The 18,279-nt window shown below is 40.7% G+C and overlaps 1 protein-coding gene across 1 annotated transcript in view; it reads right to left on the bottom strand.

The window, feature by feature from the left end:
* The window catches only part of ALDH1A2 (aldehyde dehydrogenase 1 family member A2), a 96,396-nt gene extending 79,570 nt beyond the window's left edge, over positions 1-16,826 (bottom strand). Inside the window, exon 1 of the mRNA XM_059913181.1 lies at positions 15,902-16,826. Coding sequence (XP_059769164.1) covers positions 15,902-16,018 — 117 coding nt within the window. The 5' untranslated portion in view covers positions 16,019-16,826. The remainder of the gene's footprint in view (positions 1-15,901) is intronic.
* Between the last annotated feature and the right edge of the window lie 1,453 nt (positions 16,827-18,279).

The following is an 18,279-nucleotide window of genomic DNA, read 5'->3' as shown; positions in this document are numbered from 1 at the left end:
CCAAATGGCATTGTATAGGAAAACACCTAGATGATTGATTGCATTTTTCGCTTTAAAGTCAATGTTTTGATATTATCGAGACATGGCCTTTGTTCAATAGGTGTAATTGTTTCCTGGCAAAAAGCATGGTTTTACAAAGCCTGCTTTGACAAGGACTAGTTTATCAATCTTAATTTTAATCAATTAACAGTTTTAAATAATAGACTCAATATTGTATGCCTTGAATCCCACTTATCCTGAGTCTTAGGCTGAAAGGCAGGAGAAAGAAAAAGCCTTCAACAGAAAAAACTGCAAACTAGACTTTGAAAGTATGTAAATAGCACAAAGTCAAAGAAATGAGAAACTAGAGGCAACGTTTTAAAATAGCTTTAAAATATTAATCTAAATTGATTGTGCCAGAGTATTTTAAAATAAATGCTGTATGCCCAACATATTACACTAACATGCCATGATTACACAAATTATGTTAACGCTGTAAACAGAAATAAGTTAGGATATTAGCAGTTAGGTAGCCAAGATCCACCCAGCTTCTCACATATCCATCTAACCTCAAGGTCTGTTTCTGAAAGTGAAAGGACACTGATGAGAGTACAGAGACAAACGATCCCCCAGAGGACAGTTCAGTTTGGCCAGCCTTCAGGGGACGAGGCTCCATCCAACTGAACTAGGAGGCGAAGTATGGGGGGTAGGGGGCTGCCTTCTTTCCCAGAATGAGGCAGCTAGGATTACCTAGATTAAAGGGCTCTGAGGGTAATTCCAAGAACCTGTGACACAGATTAGGGCAGACCTAGTGATTCAGGATCCCAAGGGTTATGGCAGGGTATCTCTACCACAGACCTAAACTGTCTGATTTTCCCAGCCTCAGTCATATCACCAGGTTTGACTAGCACCTATGTTGACTCTCATGGAGGTCTTTTTGGTCTTCTTAGGTGTCCTAAGATCAAATTCTGCCTCCCCATTGCTCTCAAACTATTTCTTTATGGATCAAATTTCTACATGTATAAAGATTACTAAACGGTGTGACTTAGGTGTGTCATTTAATCTTTCTGTGGCTCAATTTTCTCAACTCTAAAATAAGAAAATCACCTCATCCAGTGGTTGTAAGGATTAAAGTATTGGATTACTGAAAAGTCTGGTATAGTGTGCACTCAAACTCTTAACTGATTCTGATTCTGAATGTAAACCATCAATTCAAGGCAATTTATTAGTGCTCTTAAAAAGCTAGACACTCCTTGTTCTGTGTTTATTTGTTCATTTATTCTTCTCTCTATTGCCAGTAAGACCCCTTTGCCAAACCATGAGAGACACATAGGGCAAAAGGATGAGAGAAGAAGGTAAAGATGGTGAAGGTCATCCCACACTCCGACTAGTCTCTCAGAATTTCTGATTGTGACCCTTGCCTGATTCGGCCATGAAGACAGACTAATGCGGGTCAGTTCAAACACACTACTGTAGCCTGGCCCTGAGAGGGTCTGAGCAGTGGTGTGGGAAATACCCTTGGAGAAGAGCGAACTTCAGGAAGGACTTTAAGGCCCTCCTGTCGGTCCTGAGAAAGCAGAATGTGACTTGATGTCTTTTTGACTTCTGCTTGGAAACAAATGTTCCTTTGCCTATCTTTCCTAGGTTTAATTAGTCTTCTGTCTCTCTCAGAATTCAGCCTGTTCATTTGCAAATGGAAGACATCAGAAAGGCTAGTGAGTGTGGGTGTGGGCGTTGGTGGGGGGGAGGAGACTGAAGTGTTTATTTTCAAAGCCACAGGGGTCCCCATTTGAAAAAGCACCCAGCTTATCTCAATGTTTTTGTTTGTATGATTTTGAATTAAAAGGTTGGGGCAATTCATTTAGGAGATTAAGCTGTCTTACAATGGGCCTAGTTGCCCTATTTATTTACTAGTACTGCTAGGGTTAAAAAAAAAATCTTTCTACGACACTCCTTTTCATTATTCAAGTGCAATAATTTTAAAGGATTCCTTTGGTCTTTGATTTTATTGCCAATTTATTTTCCATTAAAATGATGTTTATTTGCTGGTCACAGATAAAAATCACAAACCATGTGTGTAACAGTTTAGGGTTGCCAGTTTTAGCAAGTAAGAATATAGGATGCCCAGTTAAATATGAATTTCAGAAAAACAACTAATTAAATTTCAGAATAAGTATGTCCTAAATCACTGGCAAATCACGGGGCATACTTATATTTAAAAAGTATTCATTATTTACCTAAAATTCAAATTTAACTAGGCACCCTATATTTTACCTGGCAACCCTACCAGGTTTTTGTGGATGTTGTACACGCTCCAAGGATGCCAAGGATGAAAACTGGGAGAAAGTCCATTTTATTACTATATTTAAACTTGCTTCCTGCAGATTTGAAGTACTTTATCAGTCAGAATAATAATTCCCAGTTAATAAACAGATATACTGACACCTCAGGAAATCAAGTGAATTTTGACTACTGGATGAGACCCAGTTCTAACTACCAAAGCCCATTCCATTTATAGTAATTTTTCTCATTAAGAAAAAGTAAAACACAAAAGGGACAACTGATATCTTCAGTTGAATTAGAAGTTAATGTCATGAACTACTACATTTAAAGGCCAATATCATCTTTCATTGATGTTACAAAGCAAATATCCTGTGCAAAGAGGGGCTGAAACACCCCAGTGCATATCCTAAGGTTGAAGAGGCCTTTGAACCAATAAATGAGTGATTTCTCCACAGGAGACTAAACATTTCCTTGTGACAGTAAACAAACAACAAGCTGAATTTTATGTTGCACAACTATTTTCATATATCTGTTGATATAAATAGTTAAAAGAACAGAGGGATTATTGAATTTTTTCTTTCAATTAAAATTAAAATTTTTGTCCTTGACTTAAATGTTAGCAAATACTTTCAAACATAATTATACCTATTTTGTACTTAAATAATTAAATCCTTCCTCTTTGCTCTTGGCCATTACAAATATACAGAAAGGTCCACGTGATACCTTCCTTACCCCAGGAATTGGATTGTAATATTTGTAGTCATTCATTCCTAAAGCCCTGAGTTAATAAAATGTGATGAACTAATGAGCCAAATTAAGCATAGCTTAGAGAGTCAATTTCATTACCTTAAAGTCACATCTAATATTTAGGAAGAAAGTGTTTTTTTGTAGACCTCAAATCACCTTAATTTTTCTTTTCCTTTCTTTCTTCTTTTTCTTTTTTCTTTTGTTTTTTAATAGTTACCTTCCCAGAAAAGGGAAAAATAGGAGACATCAAATGAAAAGATCAAATTAACCTTGAAATATTTGGTTAAGAAATCCCTTTTTGCTATTTACATAAACCATAAGAAAAAATCTTGCTAGGACGTGATTTTGAAGTAAACCTCATGTTGGGGGTAAGGCTTGCTAAGAAATGCCACTGAAAGCTGCCACTTGACCCGGAATTCCTCTACAAGAAAAACTAGCCATAACTACATGTGAGACTTATAAGAGAAACTGCCGGAATGTCAACTTCATTTGCAGCAGCCCCATATGGCCTGATCACTCTCCTTGGCATGATAAATCACTGGCAGAATCCTTACCTTCCTACGTTTGATCTCTGCTCAGCAAGATGTGGTTTTGATGTGAAGAACTCCAGATCTCTTGGGTCAGAGACAAATAGCAGTGGCACTGACCTGCAAAGTGCTAAGTCTCTATTAGACTCAAGTGAAAAGCCGTAGCTTCTGACAAGTTCCCTCTCCACAGAGTTTACCCGACCCACCGTGGTTTTCATGAGCTTAGGTTGACAAAGAAGCTGCCAAAATGGTTTGGAGGAAAAGTGCCAACAAACCTTTCCTTTCTACCACTATTACCAAGTATTAAAATCAATGTTCTCTAAGACTTAAAGGAGGAATTCTCTTGGAAGTCACTGCTCTAATTTCTAGTACTCTAAGTGTTCAGTGAACACAAAAATTTTTATTTCCAGTGGATCTTTATGACACTGCTAATCACTCATTTATATAAGGAGAATCATTAACAGAGATTTCTGTGGGCTACTTTTTGGTAATTATAAGGACATCCTTGGTAAAATATTTTTAAAAAACACTGTTCTGAGTGAAAATTTTGGGTCCCAGAAAGACTGTAACTAGATATACAAACAAGTTTGGTATTGTCCTTCTGATCTCATAATCCCAGGTTGGGACCCAGGAAATTAAAGAGTTCTGCAGAGTCAGGGTGGGATAAAGAAATCTTACAACTCTTCTAATCCAGTCATTTCTATAAGTACTAGGTGGGTTAGTAAATAAGCAACTCGTTCCGTCCTATCACTTTATAAGTAATAAAAGTGATGTCTAAGGAATTTAAGTAAGTTACCCAATATCACAAAGCATTTTCATATCCTGAGAGCCTAGCGTACGAGGAAGTACCAAATAAGCGATCGAGTAATTTGTTCATTCATTAATTCAGTGACTATTTATCGTGTGCCTACATGTACAAGGAACTGCTAAATGAGCATACATCCCTGGCAGAGCTGGGACCAGAACACAGGTCTTCTAATGCACAGTCCACTGTCTTGCTCACAACTCTACAATGTACCCCGAGGGCTTCTATTTCAAAGGAAGGGGTAAGTGGGAGTGGAGGAAGGGAGTTTTCCTTGAGAGAGACAGAGAGAGAATATGCATGCACTTTCTTTAAAAAGAGAAAGCTATTTATTTCAAAACACTTTACCCTGGAATTCACTTTCTAGTCCCAGCATTCTGTCTATTAGTAACTCTGCAAATGGATCAGACAATATTATTTTCTAGTATTCATCCATTTACTCATTTATTCAAACACAAAAATGTGCGGACCACACTTTGTGCCAAAGGTGCGATGATACCAGCTTTCATGAAAATTTGAATCCAGGAAGATAAGTAGACCAGGCATTAAGCAATAATTGAATCCCTTGATGTGACATTATCAAACACACAAGTTATTTAGCAGTAATAATAAAGATCTTAGATAAACCTAAAAAAACACATTTGAAAGATTTCTCACAAGATAGTTGGTTTGTTCAGAAGTCATTTGTGACTATAAAAATAATAGCAGAATCACTCCAAAAATTGTAAGACAAAAAATAATGTGAAATTTTAGTTGCCTGTAATGATAAGGAGTTCTGAGAAAGCAAAAAGTGTGCTATCATGTTAACAGCTGCGTTATTTCAATAGCCGTCCCACTACACCCTCACAATTAAAGACACTCATAAATAAGCCCTTCATTAGCTCTCTGTAGAACTAAGTCACTGACTTTGCCAGTGTTCATAAAAGCAGAATGTTTGGTTTCTGTTTTAGCTAAATGTAGTTTATGTACTCATATTTATACATACGTGACTATACTTAATGTTGAGCAATCATCTCTCTCCTTAATTTGGATCATCAGGAGTTCCAAAAATCACTCCGAAAAGAACTTCTTTTCTTTCTTTCTTCTCTTTTTCTCTGTTGGAATTCCTGGTAATGATACCAGAATGTGGGCAAACCTCATTAGTCTCCCTGCTGTTTACAAGACAGGATTTATGCTCAGTGTGCTGAACACAATGACACACATCACTAAATGGCTACAACTACCACCCAGGCTTTAATCTGAGAAATTTTTCACTCGGTACAAATACCTATCAGCGTGGAGAAACATGGAAGAGCAATTACAGCCAACACATGTAGTCTTTTAAGAGTACCCAATAAATACCCATTTGTGAAGGTTAATTTAATGCAACCTAGGCTGTTATCTGGAATAGTATATGTCACCAATTCAATCCATTAAGTAATTACTAAATTCTCAAGAGGGCTCACAGGAGTCAAATGTGGTTATTCCAGGTTCATTGCTTCTGGTCTCCCTAGGGACCATTCGGGCCAACAGCTGGAAGAGCTGACTACAAAGGTTCCCAGGCACAGCTAACCACTTTATGAAAACAGGTAAATGAGTCTAACCAAGGAATGAGGGTCATCAAGGGCCTGTCTGAGAGAAATGCTTAGGGAAGGAGAAGAGAAGCACAAGTGCGTAAAAATTTAAAAGGAGATGGAAAAGGTGAGAAGAAGGGATGTCTGACTGGGAAGTAGAGGAGAAAGAGAAATGTGTTCTCTCTAAAAGTGAAGACAGAAATTGGGAGACTATAAAATCTGGCTTAAAGGCAATAACTTGACAGTAGTTTCTTTAGACAGGATTTTTGAGCCATTTACAATGAAACATTAATTGTGCATCCCAATCACCACCACCCTCTGTCACTGCAACTCTGTTAAAGTTTGGTTATTGCATGAATTCCTGCGGACCACTGTTTCTCTATTCTGCATCCCTGCTGAGGTTACATGTAATAGATGGATCTAACAGTAGTTAAGCCTTAGTGAGAAATGGTTGCTCATAAAGGCAAGATAGAACATATCCACCCAACTCTTTCTGGCAAGTGCCTCTCCCACACAATTTATAGTCAAATAACACAGAATGATGGCCTATGGGGAGAGAGGAAGATTTGAAAGACTATGAAATATATTCGCTTTCAGCAGTCTCATTAATCCTCTCTCCCAAGTGAATCTGAATAACCATACCAAAGAAAAGCACTTTTTGACTGAAAAAACAAACAAGCAGGTGTTATTAAGGGCCATGTGTGACTACCCAACCAGTGACAATCCAAAAATACAGTTCTTTCCCATAGCCTAAAGAACCACACCTACCCAGGTGATTTATACCTAAAGTGTTGATTATATCAACTTTTATTTTTTGTTTGTCACACACTCTCATCTTTATGTCAGGTTGAAATTGTTGCTAGTGATAGCTATAACAATACCAACTGGACTTAAGGTTGGGATTTGTAGTCAGAGAACTGGGTTTGGGATTATCCTGTAAGACATTTAGCAGAGCTTTAGGCTAATAATCCAAAATTTTTTGTCTTTGTTGTGGTTTTTGTGCTTGTTCTTACTGTTAGGAGGAGGGAAGGAAAAGGATTATTTGAGTCTTGGAATTGTCACCTGTAGCTATTGATCCTGGAAAAATTAATTAACTTTAATATGCTTAATTGTATCACTTATAAAATGGGGATATTAATATAATATTCACATAATAGGACTGCCACAATTATTAAAAGCAATCATATGTGAAAAGTACTTTGGAAACCGTAGCATTAATAATGAAAGGATAATATATTAATGAAGTATTAATAAAAAGATAATTCATTGCTATTAGTAGCTATTAATGATAAAATATAACAAGTATTCATTCAACAAATATGCCCTAAGCATTTACACTGTAAGGCACTGAACTAGATGCTTCCAAAATACCAACATGAATGAAAGTTTATAATCTAGTACAGTTTAGGAGTAGAAGATTACGTAGAAAAATATAATACAAGGCAAAAATTGCACATTTTAGTAGTAGTGCAAACAAGTAACAAGGGCTTTCAGAGAATATGTTCATCTGTTAGGTATTACATAAGTAACATCCACAGAAGGGCTAGATTCAGTTTTAAGGTTGGAGAATTTCATTCTTCGGTAGGTTCTTTAGAATTAGAGGCACACATGCACAGATCAAATAACTTACGAAATCCAAATACGAAGGTGAATGTATAACACCAGCTTTGAGTTTAAAACACAAGGAGTTCAAATATTAACAAAAAACAAAGTAGGGCTTCCCTGGTGGCGCAGTGGTTGAGAGTCTGCCTGCTAATGCAGGGGACACGGGCTCAAGCCCTGGTCTGGGAAGATCCCACGTGCCACGGAGCAACTAAGCCCGTGTGCCACAACTACTGAGCCTGCGCGTCTGGAGCCTGTGCTCCGCAACAAGAGAGGCCGCGATAGTGAGAGGCCCGCGCACCGCAATGAAGAGTGGCCCCCGCTTGCTGCAACTAGAAAAAGCCCTCGCACAGAAACGAAGACCCAACACAGCCAAAAATAAATAAATTAATTAATAAAAAACAAAAAACAAAGTAATGTTATTTTCAAGCCTGGTGCTAAGGAATAATTTAAATTCTCTAAACTAACAGGATGAAGCATAGTACTGAATTAGTTAGCCAAGATATAAATGGTACCATTTATATTAAAAGGTTTAGCATGCGAGACAATAACATATATCATTTATGAATGCATATACATGTATGAATACGTACACCAATGGGAAAGATAAATGCTAAATACCTCTGAGAAAGGAAGGAGAGGAGAGAGGGGAATGGGAGAAGTTCATAGGGGAAGCGTCAGTGTACTTCCTTAAAAAGATTAGAAGCAAATAGGGCAGTTAAGAACAAACATCTGGGTATATGTATGCACGCTTGTTATATTGTCTATACTCTGCTGTATGATTGAAATATTTGATTTCCTCTCAAGTATGTCTAACAATACAATGTGCTGTTGCTGTGCTGAGGCTGAAACATCTCTTTACCTTCTGAATCATCATGGTGCTTTAAGTGCATTCATGTCAAGAATTTAGCATCTTCTATCATGCACCATAGTTATCTGTGTGCATGTTCTCATCCCACACCCAAATAGGAATCCTCTCCAGCCTCCCTCTTCAGGACAGGGTACACATCTATATATCTTTTTGTGCCAGACAGTGATTAACAATGCTTTGTACACAAGAGGCTCTAATAAACATCAGATGAAGAAACAAGCAAATAAATTCAGGGGAGCAAAAGGGTAGCTCTGACTGCAGTTAAAGATAAAAATAACCCCGAGATAATACAATTAGATAACCTTCCCTGTGAAAATCAAGTTATATTGGTATGCTAGTTATCAGACTCTAAAATATAGATAAGGCAGAATTCACTGGTTTCATGTTCAACCAATCAGTCTGACACTATTTCCTGATTTCCTCCCAAAAAGGATTCAGTGAGAGAGTCCAATTTTCACACCTGGGGAAATAAGACTTTAAGTTATCCTCTGCAGATCTGTAGAGACATTTCATCATTTTGTCTTCCCAGGCAAGGTCTTCTTATTTCCCCTCTTCCTTCAACCTAAACCCTACATCATTACACACACCTCAGTCCATATATTTGGTGTGTGTCAATGGTGGGGGTTGGAGGAGGAGGGAAATAGGTGATTTCTGCCTGTTAGTGGGTTTACTAAATTCACACTACCTTGGTAGATCCACTTACCTAGAGGTAGGCTCCATCCTTACTGAGGGAAGAGCCATACAACTTATACCATTTTCTGACTCAGCTTAATCTCTTAGAAATCCCTAGAAATGACCCAGGGCAAAATATCCTAAGAGTCATTGGACTTGAAATCCGAAGACAGGCTAGACAAATTAAAATTATGTATAAGAAAATGTATAAAAATATAATCTTTAATTATTTTGAATTTTTCCCCTATAGTTTGTAATCAATATTGGAAAGTGTTTTGGTACCCATGATATCCTAAATTCTGTCTAAATAAGGTGTTTCCAGTTTCAACTGGACAATAGGTTTTATCTTTCCAGAGATCTAGGAATAAAGAAACTGCTACTTTGGCTCTCCAAAGGTCAGATTGTGGTAAGGAAAGGAAATAGAGCAGGTATCGACTTCTGGAGGTAACAGAGCTGAACTGCAGTAAAAGGAAAGTTTCCTTCTATAATAAAAATTAGAATGTTCACTCACAGACATTCTAATTTTTAACCACATTCTATAGAAGTCAATAAACCCGCACGTTTAGCCCCAGGGAAGTTTTGTTGAGAGCCTGGCAAAAGTCTAGATGGCGAAAGCACTCAATTATTATTCCAACTGGAATTTTCAAAGGCTGGAAGTGTTTTCAAATCATGTGACAAAACAGAGACTTACTGTAAATAAACTCATTAAGATTTTGAAGGGAAACAATTTACACATAACTCCATCATCTTAGAAGTAGACAGACTAGCAATAGAGAAATGCCAGAGATAAGAAATTCCCAATTTGGGTTATCTCATATATCTGAAAGGTAAAATGGAATAAAGCTCAAAGACATGTCTGAAAAGGCAATTAAAAATTAACCAAGGTGACACTATGGCAATCATTTCTCTGCATTGGTTTGCTGTTTGAGGGGAAATGACTGGCTTTGAAATTACCTGTCACAGCAAACAAAGAAATTAAAGAAATGCTAGGAGGACTTTCAAAATGGTCACTATGTGGGTACTTTTACTTTTTGGAGGGTGAAGTGCCCCCAGATTGGGCAATCAGGACCACTGAAAGACTCTTCAATTTTAAATTACATAAACTAAGATACCTTCCCATTTCCAAAAGGTATCTTCTGAGAATGTCCTCCTGTGCTGCCATACTTCCCAGATTTTTGCACCAATGACTTGGCAAGATCTTTCTTCAAACTACTTAAAATACCAGAAACGACTCTTTGCCATCTGACATTTAGGCCCTGCCAACTGGGTATACTGAGGCATATGGATGCAGAATTTTGGCACAAGTGTCAGACATCTAATTTGATTAGTAAAATACTGGCTGAGAAATTGTTTTAGTAACTTTTTAGTAAAGAGAAGTCCTTGGTAGGGAAACCTCCAAGGGATCCCATTTGATGAAAATCCAGTGTAAACATATAAGGATTCCACAGCTACCCAGAATATTAAACTCTTATACTTAATTAAAATTGTAAACAATGGCCTGTTTCAGAAAACTTTACTGATCATACATTTCTGATCTTTCTTAAAATGGGCATCCATTAATTTGAAACAACAAATGTATTCATCACTTCCCAAAAATGAAATGGATCTAGCCCTTAGCTGATTATCATTATATGCCACTTACTTTCACACACCTGCTCGCCTAGTCCTGACAATAACCATCATGTAAGGTAGGTACTATTACCTTAATTTTGACAGATGTAGAAATTGATACTCAGTGAAGAAACTCCCTGAGAGGAGGCACTGTCCATACCTTGCTTACTATTGCATCTCCAGAATCTGGCACCATACCTGGCATTGTGTGGTGAATAAATGTTAACTGTGCACATAGCTAATAAGTACAAATCTGACCTAGATTTGAACAAAGGCCTATTTTTATTCAGAGCTTTTCTTTTTTCTAAGTAAGTCAAGGGCTTATAAACTTTTTCTGAAATGTGGGTCATACAGTCCTGTTGTAACTACCTGACTCTGCCACTGTAGTAACAGCTACAGACAATATGTAAGTGAATTGGTGTGGCTGTGTTCCAATAAAGCTTTATTTACAAAATCAAACAGACAGTCTGTAGTTTGCTGACCCCTACAAGCTGTCACTAAGATAACTAAAAAGATAAAAATAGACATTAGTATTTGTCTTTCATTATCCAACTGAGAAAGACTTGAGACAGAACTATGTTGATATTTGAGATGTTTTTGTTTTGGTCATGGTTTGATCATCACGCTAATCATCGTCTAATGCAGCAGAGAACTTACGCACGCCTGGCTTCTCTTAAGCCAGGCTGCAAGGAAATCAGACCTCACAGAACGCGCTCCTCAGAGAATCTTCTACCCTTACATAGAGAAACTATAATTCCTCATTTTATAGAAATAAAGGACAAAAGCACCTCAGCAAATGATGATTCCACATGATTCCTGCCTGTATAGTAGAAGGCATCAGGCAGGACCCCCGAAAAGTTATCTAATTCAAGTCCTGCAATGAAGTTGTTTAGCTTCCCTGGGTTAAATGGAGATGATACAAACATCAAAAAGCTGTCCAATTATGAAAAAGTATAGTTTTGAAAACCTGAGGTCCCCATTAAACGCGAAATATGATTAACAACTCATGATCAAGCAGACAATCTTGATTAGAGCTTTGGAAGTAACCAAACCTGTACCATCTTTTAAGAAATAATCCCTGGGATAGGCAAGAATCTTGCCTCAGACCTAACCCCCCCCCCACTAACTCATAGAAATAGCAAATATAGTAATTTAAAGTCAGGGAATCAGAAGTCACAAAACGTAGCTCCTTCTTAAAAGAAGTAGACCAGTTCATATTCTCTCCATGTTTGCAACAGAAGCAATATACAAAAATAAAAATTTAAAACTCTTTCTCTCAAAAAAAAAAAAGTATGTGACTGTTAGGAAAAGCAAAGTGTATGGTGAGGAAAGCTCTTATCAATTTTTTATAAGTCAAGGCCAAGGTCTTCTTTATCAATTATTCCTACTTTTTCCTACTCTGTCTCCTTCAAAAGGTTTTGCAAGGATCAAATAAGATATGTATGAAAGTGCTAGGTAAGTCATTAGGTCCCATACACGATATAAGTGGCATTATAAGTATTATCATTATTGTTATTATTACATTGATCAACTGAACTACTGCCATACTGATAACCAAATTTTGGCATTCCATCTTTCTAAAAAGACCTTAAGCTCCTAGGAGGTCCATGCTTCCTCAGCCCAACCAGCTTAATGAAAAGCACTGTTGTTAGGAAGATGCCACTTAAAAATCCTTTGAACTGAATTGAAATTGATCCCAGAAAACAGTAGGTGTTCAATAAAAGGTTGTTAAATGAATAAATAAAAGAATAAATAGTAGTTACCCAATGCACATTAGCTCTAATTTTCAGTTAATTGCCTTTTATTTTTTTCTCTTCTAGTTCAGTGGGTCAGTTCTCCATAACCCCCTTCTTCCCTATGTCTTAGCTCCTCACAGTATCAAATGCTAGAGGAAAACAAAACCCTTTATGTTAGTGTTAGTTATGGGCATAAACTCCCACTGAAAAGTGATCAACAGAGAGACAGCACAATGCATGTGTGTATAGTGGGGGGGTGGGGAGGAGGGACTAGTAGAGTCAGAAAAGATGATAGAGACAATAGAGAAGGTAGGGGTGGGATAAAGTCGGAAAGTTTTCAAAGATCTTCTGGGAATCTGGAAGAGATCGCCCCTGCAGTTAGGGGCAGTCAGCAAAGAGCAAGCCTTGATTTTATAATGTGTGTACTCCTATAATATATTCAGATATACAAAAATTTTAAAACCAGACTGATAAAACAGGAACAACTCAGAAAATCTTTAATTCATAAAAGCACAGCTAAAAACAATAACACTCTTATGCTAGCTGTTAAGCAGTCTCCTTAGGACACAAGGAAGAGAGTGCACATTCTCCCGGCCCCAAAGTGGTCCCCTCGCTACTTGATGTTGGTGGAGTTATCAGTCTTTCTTGACTAACGCAGTCTGTAGTTTTTTGTTTTGTTTTGTTTAAACATATTCCTTAAAAAAAGAATCACTTTTAAAACTTGGGGTCTAGCTTGCTGTATTAGGAAAATAAAAATAGACATATTCCAAAAAATGGTATTGCTATTGATGATCAGTTCTAAATGGGTGTTGGAACTTCAGAGAGGAAGGCTTATTTGAAAAACTAAATGCAATTGCCCGAGAGTCAATACAAAAACCACGAGTTCAGCCCTTTCAGCGTTCTTGGGGATTGAACTTTAATTTTGGAGCATTTTCACTGGACAGACAATAGCAGTAACTTTTATTTCGTATGATCTCCCCTATTCCCCTTTTATAAAAAATGTAAAATACTTTTAGAAGAAGAAAGAAAACGGTGAAAAAATACAGAAAAATACAACATCACAAGTGCAAAGTTTTCTGAATGCATGCTACTTGAAATACTCAAAATATCACCACTTATATAAAAGTAGTGACTTTATACTGGTCCTCAAGTCATATTTTAAAGTCCTGTCATTATATATCCTTCACTGAAGAGTTTTTGTTTAACAAGACAAAAATTATTAAGGATCCATCTATATTTGTCTTGTACCATTTTCTGACACAAATATTGTATTTCTTTCCTACATGTTATTCAACAATCACGCTAGCATAATAATATTTTAGCTATTACCCTTTAAAAAAATCCTAATGAATGTGGTATCACTGTTCTAAAGGACTGTCTACTGTACCTTGTTCATTCTTGTGCTTAAACTCACTAATATAATTTCCTGATCATAAGTGAATTTTTTAAAACTCTCCATTAATCTTACTTTCCTTTTAAGTAAAAAAAAAATCATTACCCATTACCCTCGGCTACCAAAAGAGCAGCTTCTGCTCTTCATGTTAAAGATGCTGCTTGCCCATGCCGCTTCTCTCAGAAAATTCAGAAGTCTCTCTAAAGAGCTGAGGAGGAAAGCTGCTGGGAATGTTCGCAGATACCTGATTTTACAAGGTTTTGTGAAAAGAGCTTGCCTTTAGATTGGTAATACTCAGTGTTTATGAGGGTTGTTTGCCAAGCCTAAAATAAGGTGCCTCCTCCCCACAAATTAAAGAATCAAGTTACAATCCATTATTTCATTTTTGATTGTTTTTCTTTGTAATAAGTGGGAAAGTGGATACTGGATAAAAGTCTCCCCTGAGCTAAAAGACTCCACATTAAAGGCTTCAATTAGCTATAAATCAGTTGTCTTTCCTACTGGGGGAGAACAAGACAAAAAAAGAGAGTGAGGGTTGTCAGAGAAAAAGAGAACTGGAAGAGTTTCAAAATTAAATTCCTAGATACTTAAAACTCCTTTCCAGGGGCTGTGAGGAAAATCCAATCCAAAGTAAGACTAAAATCGAACCCTCCCAAATCTGAAGTCCTCTCTCCAGCATAGCTCTTGCATCCTAAGACCTTTAAAGAGAGCCTGAAGAGGTTAGGGACCCTCATAAAACAAAACTCTTTTGCTGCATGCTTTCCCTGCTTGTTCCTAAACCCGGAGAATTGCCACACATTGGCACCATTGTTATGCAAACAACGCCTAAATGCTTGTAACCATTAACGACCTCTCCTTAAAATGGCTTTCAAAAATTTGTCACACCATCTAAAAAGCTAACAGGTACATTAAATCCATCTAAGTTGGCATTCAAAACACAAGTCACCCTGATTTTTATCCTAAAACTTAGCAGGTAAGATTTCAATATTCTGATGGATTTTTTATAAATTTCTCTTTCAACCCTTAAGCCAAAACCAAACTATTTACTTCTGGACAAAATTTAGTTTATCTCGTAATAAGCATGATGGAAAACAACTTTAACCGTATTGTGTGTGTGCAGTATGCGTTTAAGTTGATTGGGCGATGTCTGTAGTAGAAATCAACTAAAAGGAATAGAAAATCAAACAGGACAACTGTAAAAGGAACTCCAGGAAACATTATTTTAAATTGCATCTATTTCTCTCTCTCTCCCACCCCAATGCCATAACATAACCTCCCCCCCCCCACCGTGTGTGTAATCAATGCATTTTTTTCCATGTCGAATTTGTGGGAAGTAAATTCTATTTACATTAAGGTAGCGAACTCATTTCCTTTTTATGTTGTGGTGCAACAAAAAAATTCCTGCTTGGCCAACCCGAGATGTCAGAGTTCGTTATAAAAAGTAATTTTTTTTTTTCAGTTCAAAAGCGAACCCATTAATTTGCACGAATTTGAAGACTTCTCAAGTTTTCCAGGAAAACTGCCACTGCCTACAGAATTCGAATGAAATGCTGACATCGGATCTACTGTACTCAGCAGCCAGGTTTCCATGAAATCTGCAAAGGCGGCCAGAGCGCTGCGTGCCGGACGATCCTACGCGAAAGCCGCTCGCGGCGCACCGTGCGGACTGCCGAGGACCCGAGCGGGGCCAGCAGCCCTGCGGCCCCTGAAGGTGCACGGCCGAGAAGAGACGGCCAGGCTGCGTGGCCGACCTGGCGGGGAACCCTTCTTACCCCTTTGAGGAGTGGAAGCGGTGCCGACGCCTTCCCCGCAGCAGTCGGGACGCTGAGAATTCGACCAGAAGGCAGCGGCAAATGCGGTTTGGGAAGGAGCCGTTGACGGCGACCCTCAGCGCCGCGCGGCAGGCTGGGGCGAGTCCCCGACGCGTCCCAAGATCCCGGCAGGACTTCAGAAGCCCCAACGCCGAGGACGGGGTGTTGTCCCTCTGCTGCGCGGGGACGACAGGCTGGCCCGGGAGACCCGGGCCCCAGACCCCGTCTCGCCACCCTCTCCCCCTAACAGACCATGGAGAGGAAGGAAGGTTCTAGAAAGTCTCCGTGGACGGCAGGCCCTCTCGGCGCCTTACCTTGGTGTACTTGATCTCGAGGTTGGGCGTGGGCGACGGCAGGAGGTGCAGGGACGCCATGAGAGCGGCGGGGTCGGCCTTCACCTCGCCGGGCATCTCGATCTTACTGGAAGTCATGAAGGCGGGACGAGGTCTCGCTCGCCCGCGGCGTGGGCTGTGCGGGCTTTGCGCTCGGTCCGCTAGCCGGGGGCGCGCTCGCCTGTATATAGGCAGGTGTCAAGCTGGGGCTCTTCTTATTGGACGTGAGGGCCGAGGCGCGGGGGGCTGGTCCATCCTACCTAGGACGCCCCGGCTCAGCCCCGATTTACATAAAGCCCGCCGCCGGCGCAGCGCGGCTCGGACGCTCGGGGCCCACGGTCAAGTGCGCCTGCCGTACCCCTGTGCCCCCTGGCCGCGGGGACCGGCCCACGCCCAAGCGGCCGCCGCAGTCCTCGACGGCGGGAGACCAAACCTGCGCCGCGGCCGCGCGGGGCTCAGCTGGCTGGACTGGCCTCGCTCCGGCCGGGACAGTGTCAGCGGAAGGCACACCTTGGCGGATATGGGGCGCGGGTCGTGGACCCGGAAGCGGAGCGGGGGCTGGCGGGGGACCCGAGCGGCCCGGTGCTGACGCGGCCCCGAGAGCGGGGCGCGGTGTCGGCGGGAGAAGCCCGGGGCGCTGAGGGGGCCCGGCAGAGGATGGGGCGAGCGACGCTGCAGCGGACGCGGAGATCCCCTACCGCTCGGCGCCCGCGGAAGCCCGTCTCCACTTCTCTCCCAGGGACCCGCGGGACGCCCTCCGCTCTCCTTCCCCGGGCATGTGCGCCCGGCCCTCCGCAGCGACCCCAGTCCCCGCGCACACGCACTTCCCGAAACGCGGCCCGAAGCGCGCCGTGGCCACAGGGTAGGGGACGAGTAGTGATGGGCGCGAGTCTCTCGCCCCACACTCAAAATGAGTATCCCCGCGAGCCGGTCGACGCCGCGCGGCCCTCACCAGGACTCTCCCGCCCAGCTGCTGCCCTCTGCTGGCCGGGACCACCCCGGGCGGTCTGGGCTGCGCTGGGAGGATGGAGCCTTGGTCCTGGTACGCTCCGGGGAGTTGCAAGTTGCATTGACGCCTCTGGTCTTTCTCGCATCCCTCTTTCCAGCCCGTACTCTCCTCGCCTCCAAACGCACAAGGATACACCAGTTTTGCTTTTCTGTTGTTCTTCACGCTAACAGCTATCATCCCGCCAGACACTGGGCTTCTCACTTAATTGCCCCTTTGGGGTTGAGCTCCCATACCTATACCCCCCTAATTTAAACGTTTCTGTAGCTCCAACAGATCTTCTAGTTTGTGGGACGCTAGAGGTCAGCATGTAGGTCTACGTCAAGAACACAGACACCCCATGTCAGAATGGGCTTTGGGCTCCGTGGGCTAAATCTGGGGTCCAGATAAAAAGACCTTTATAGGTCACTTCCCTTCCTCACTCTCAATGTAAGCCTGGCGGAGGCCTACTGATTCTTTGGATGTTAAGGCCTACTGATTCTTTGGATGTTAAGTGTCAGCCAGAAAAGATCTTGCCTTAGATACTTTCAGTAACTAAAACTGCCCTATGCTCAGTGCTTGGATACTAAACAACAGTAGAAATAGACCTAAATATTTCATTTTAGTATTAAGTCTAAAGAAATAACTTCCAGCCTCTCAGAACCCAGAGTATCTACACAAGGTTACCAGAGTGAATTGGGTTTTTGTTTTGTTTTTGTTTTTTTTGAGAAACTAGGAACCTTAGCTTAGGCAGTTACAAGATTTCAATTCACAGGGGATCTCTATGGCCAAAAATTATGCCTTAATAATAACAGTATATGCTCATGAAATAGATGAAAACCTTATAGGGTTAGAGATACAACTGAGAGATAAAAAGTAAGGTTAGTTGAGGAGAGGGAGAAGTCTATAGCAAGGGAAATCAGTGATGCTTGTGGAACAATTCTACAAACATGTTTGCACCTTCCAATGCAAGGCAAGGTGCTAGACTTGTTTACAAATAAGATGGACAGCCCTGGACGTTAGTGAGCTTAAGCCCTTCCCCATAGAGAGGGAGATCACTGACTATGAGAGGTTGTGGTGAAAAGTTACAAAAGAGCATCAACAACATGATCTGGGTGCCCCATCCAGGAAGAGGCCAGCTCTCTGGGGACGCTGACCTTTGAGCTAGGCCTTAAAAGAAAGGTCAGGCTTCAACAAGGGAGAGAAGGGCAGTATAGGAAGAAGAGCCCACAAGAGCAAAGGTGCGGAGATGTGAGAATGCTTTTTACGGGACATCAGTGGTGCTGGGGGAGCAGCAGATGAGGCTGGCAAGGCAGTTGACTCAAGGTTGTAAGGGCCTTTTTTCTTGAGGCACTGAGAAGGACAAGTCATCAAA

This window comes from Balaenoptera ricei, chromosome 2 (genome assembly GCF_028023285.1).
Source record: "Balaenoptera ricei isolate mBalRic1 chromosome 2, mBalRic1.hap2, whole genome shotgun sequence".
NCBI classification, from domain to species: Eukaryota; Metazoa; Chordata; class Mammalia; order Artiodactyla; family Balaenopteridae; genus Balaenoptera; species Balaenoptera ricei.
Note: the sequence above shows the minus strand (reverse complement) of the source record. Positions and strands in the feature narration are given on the sequence as shown.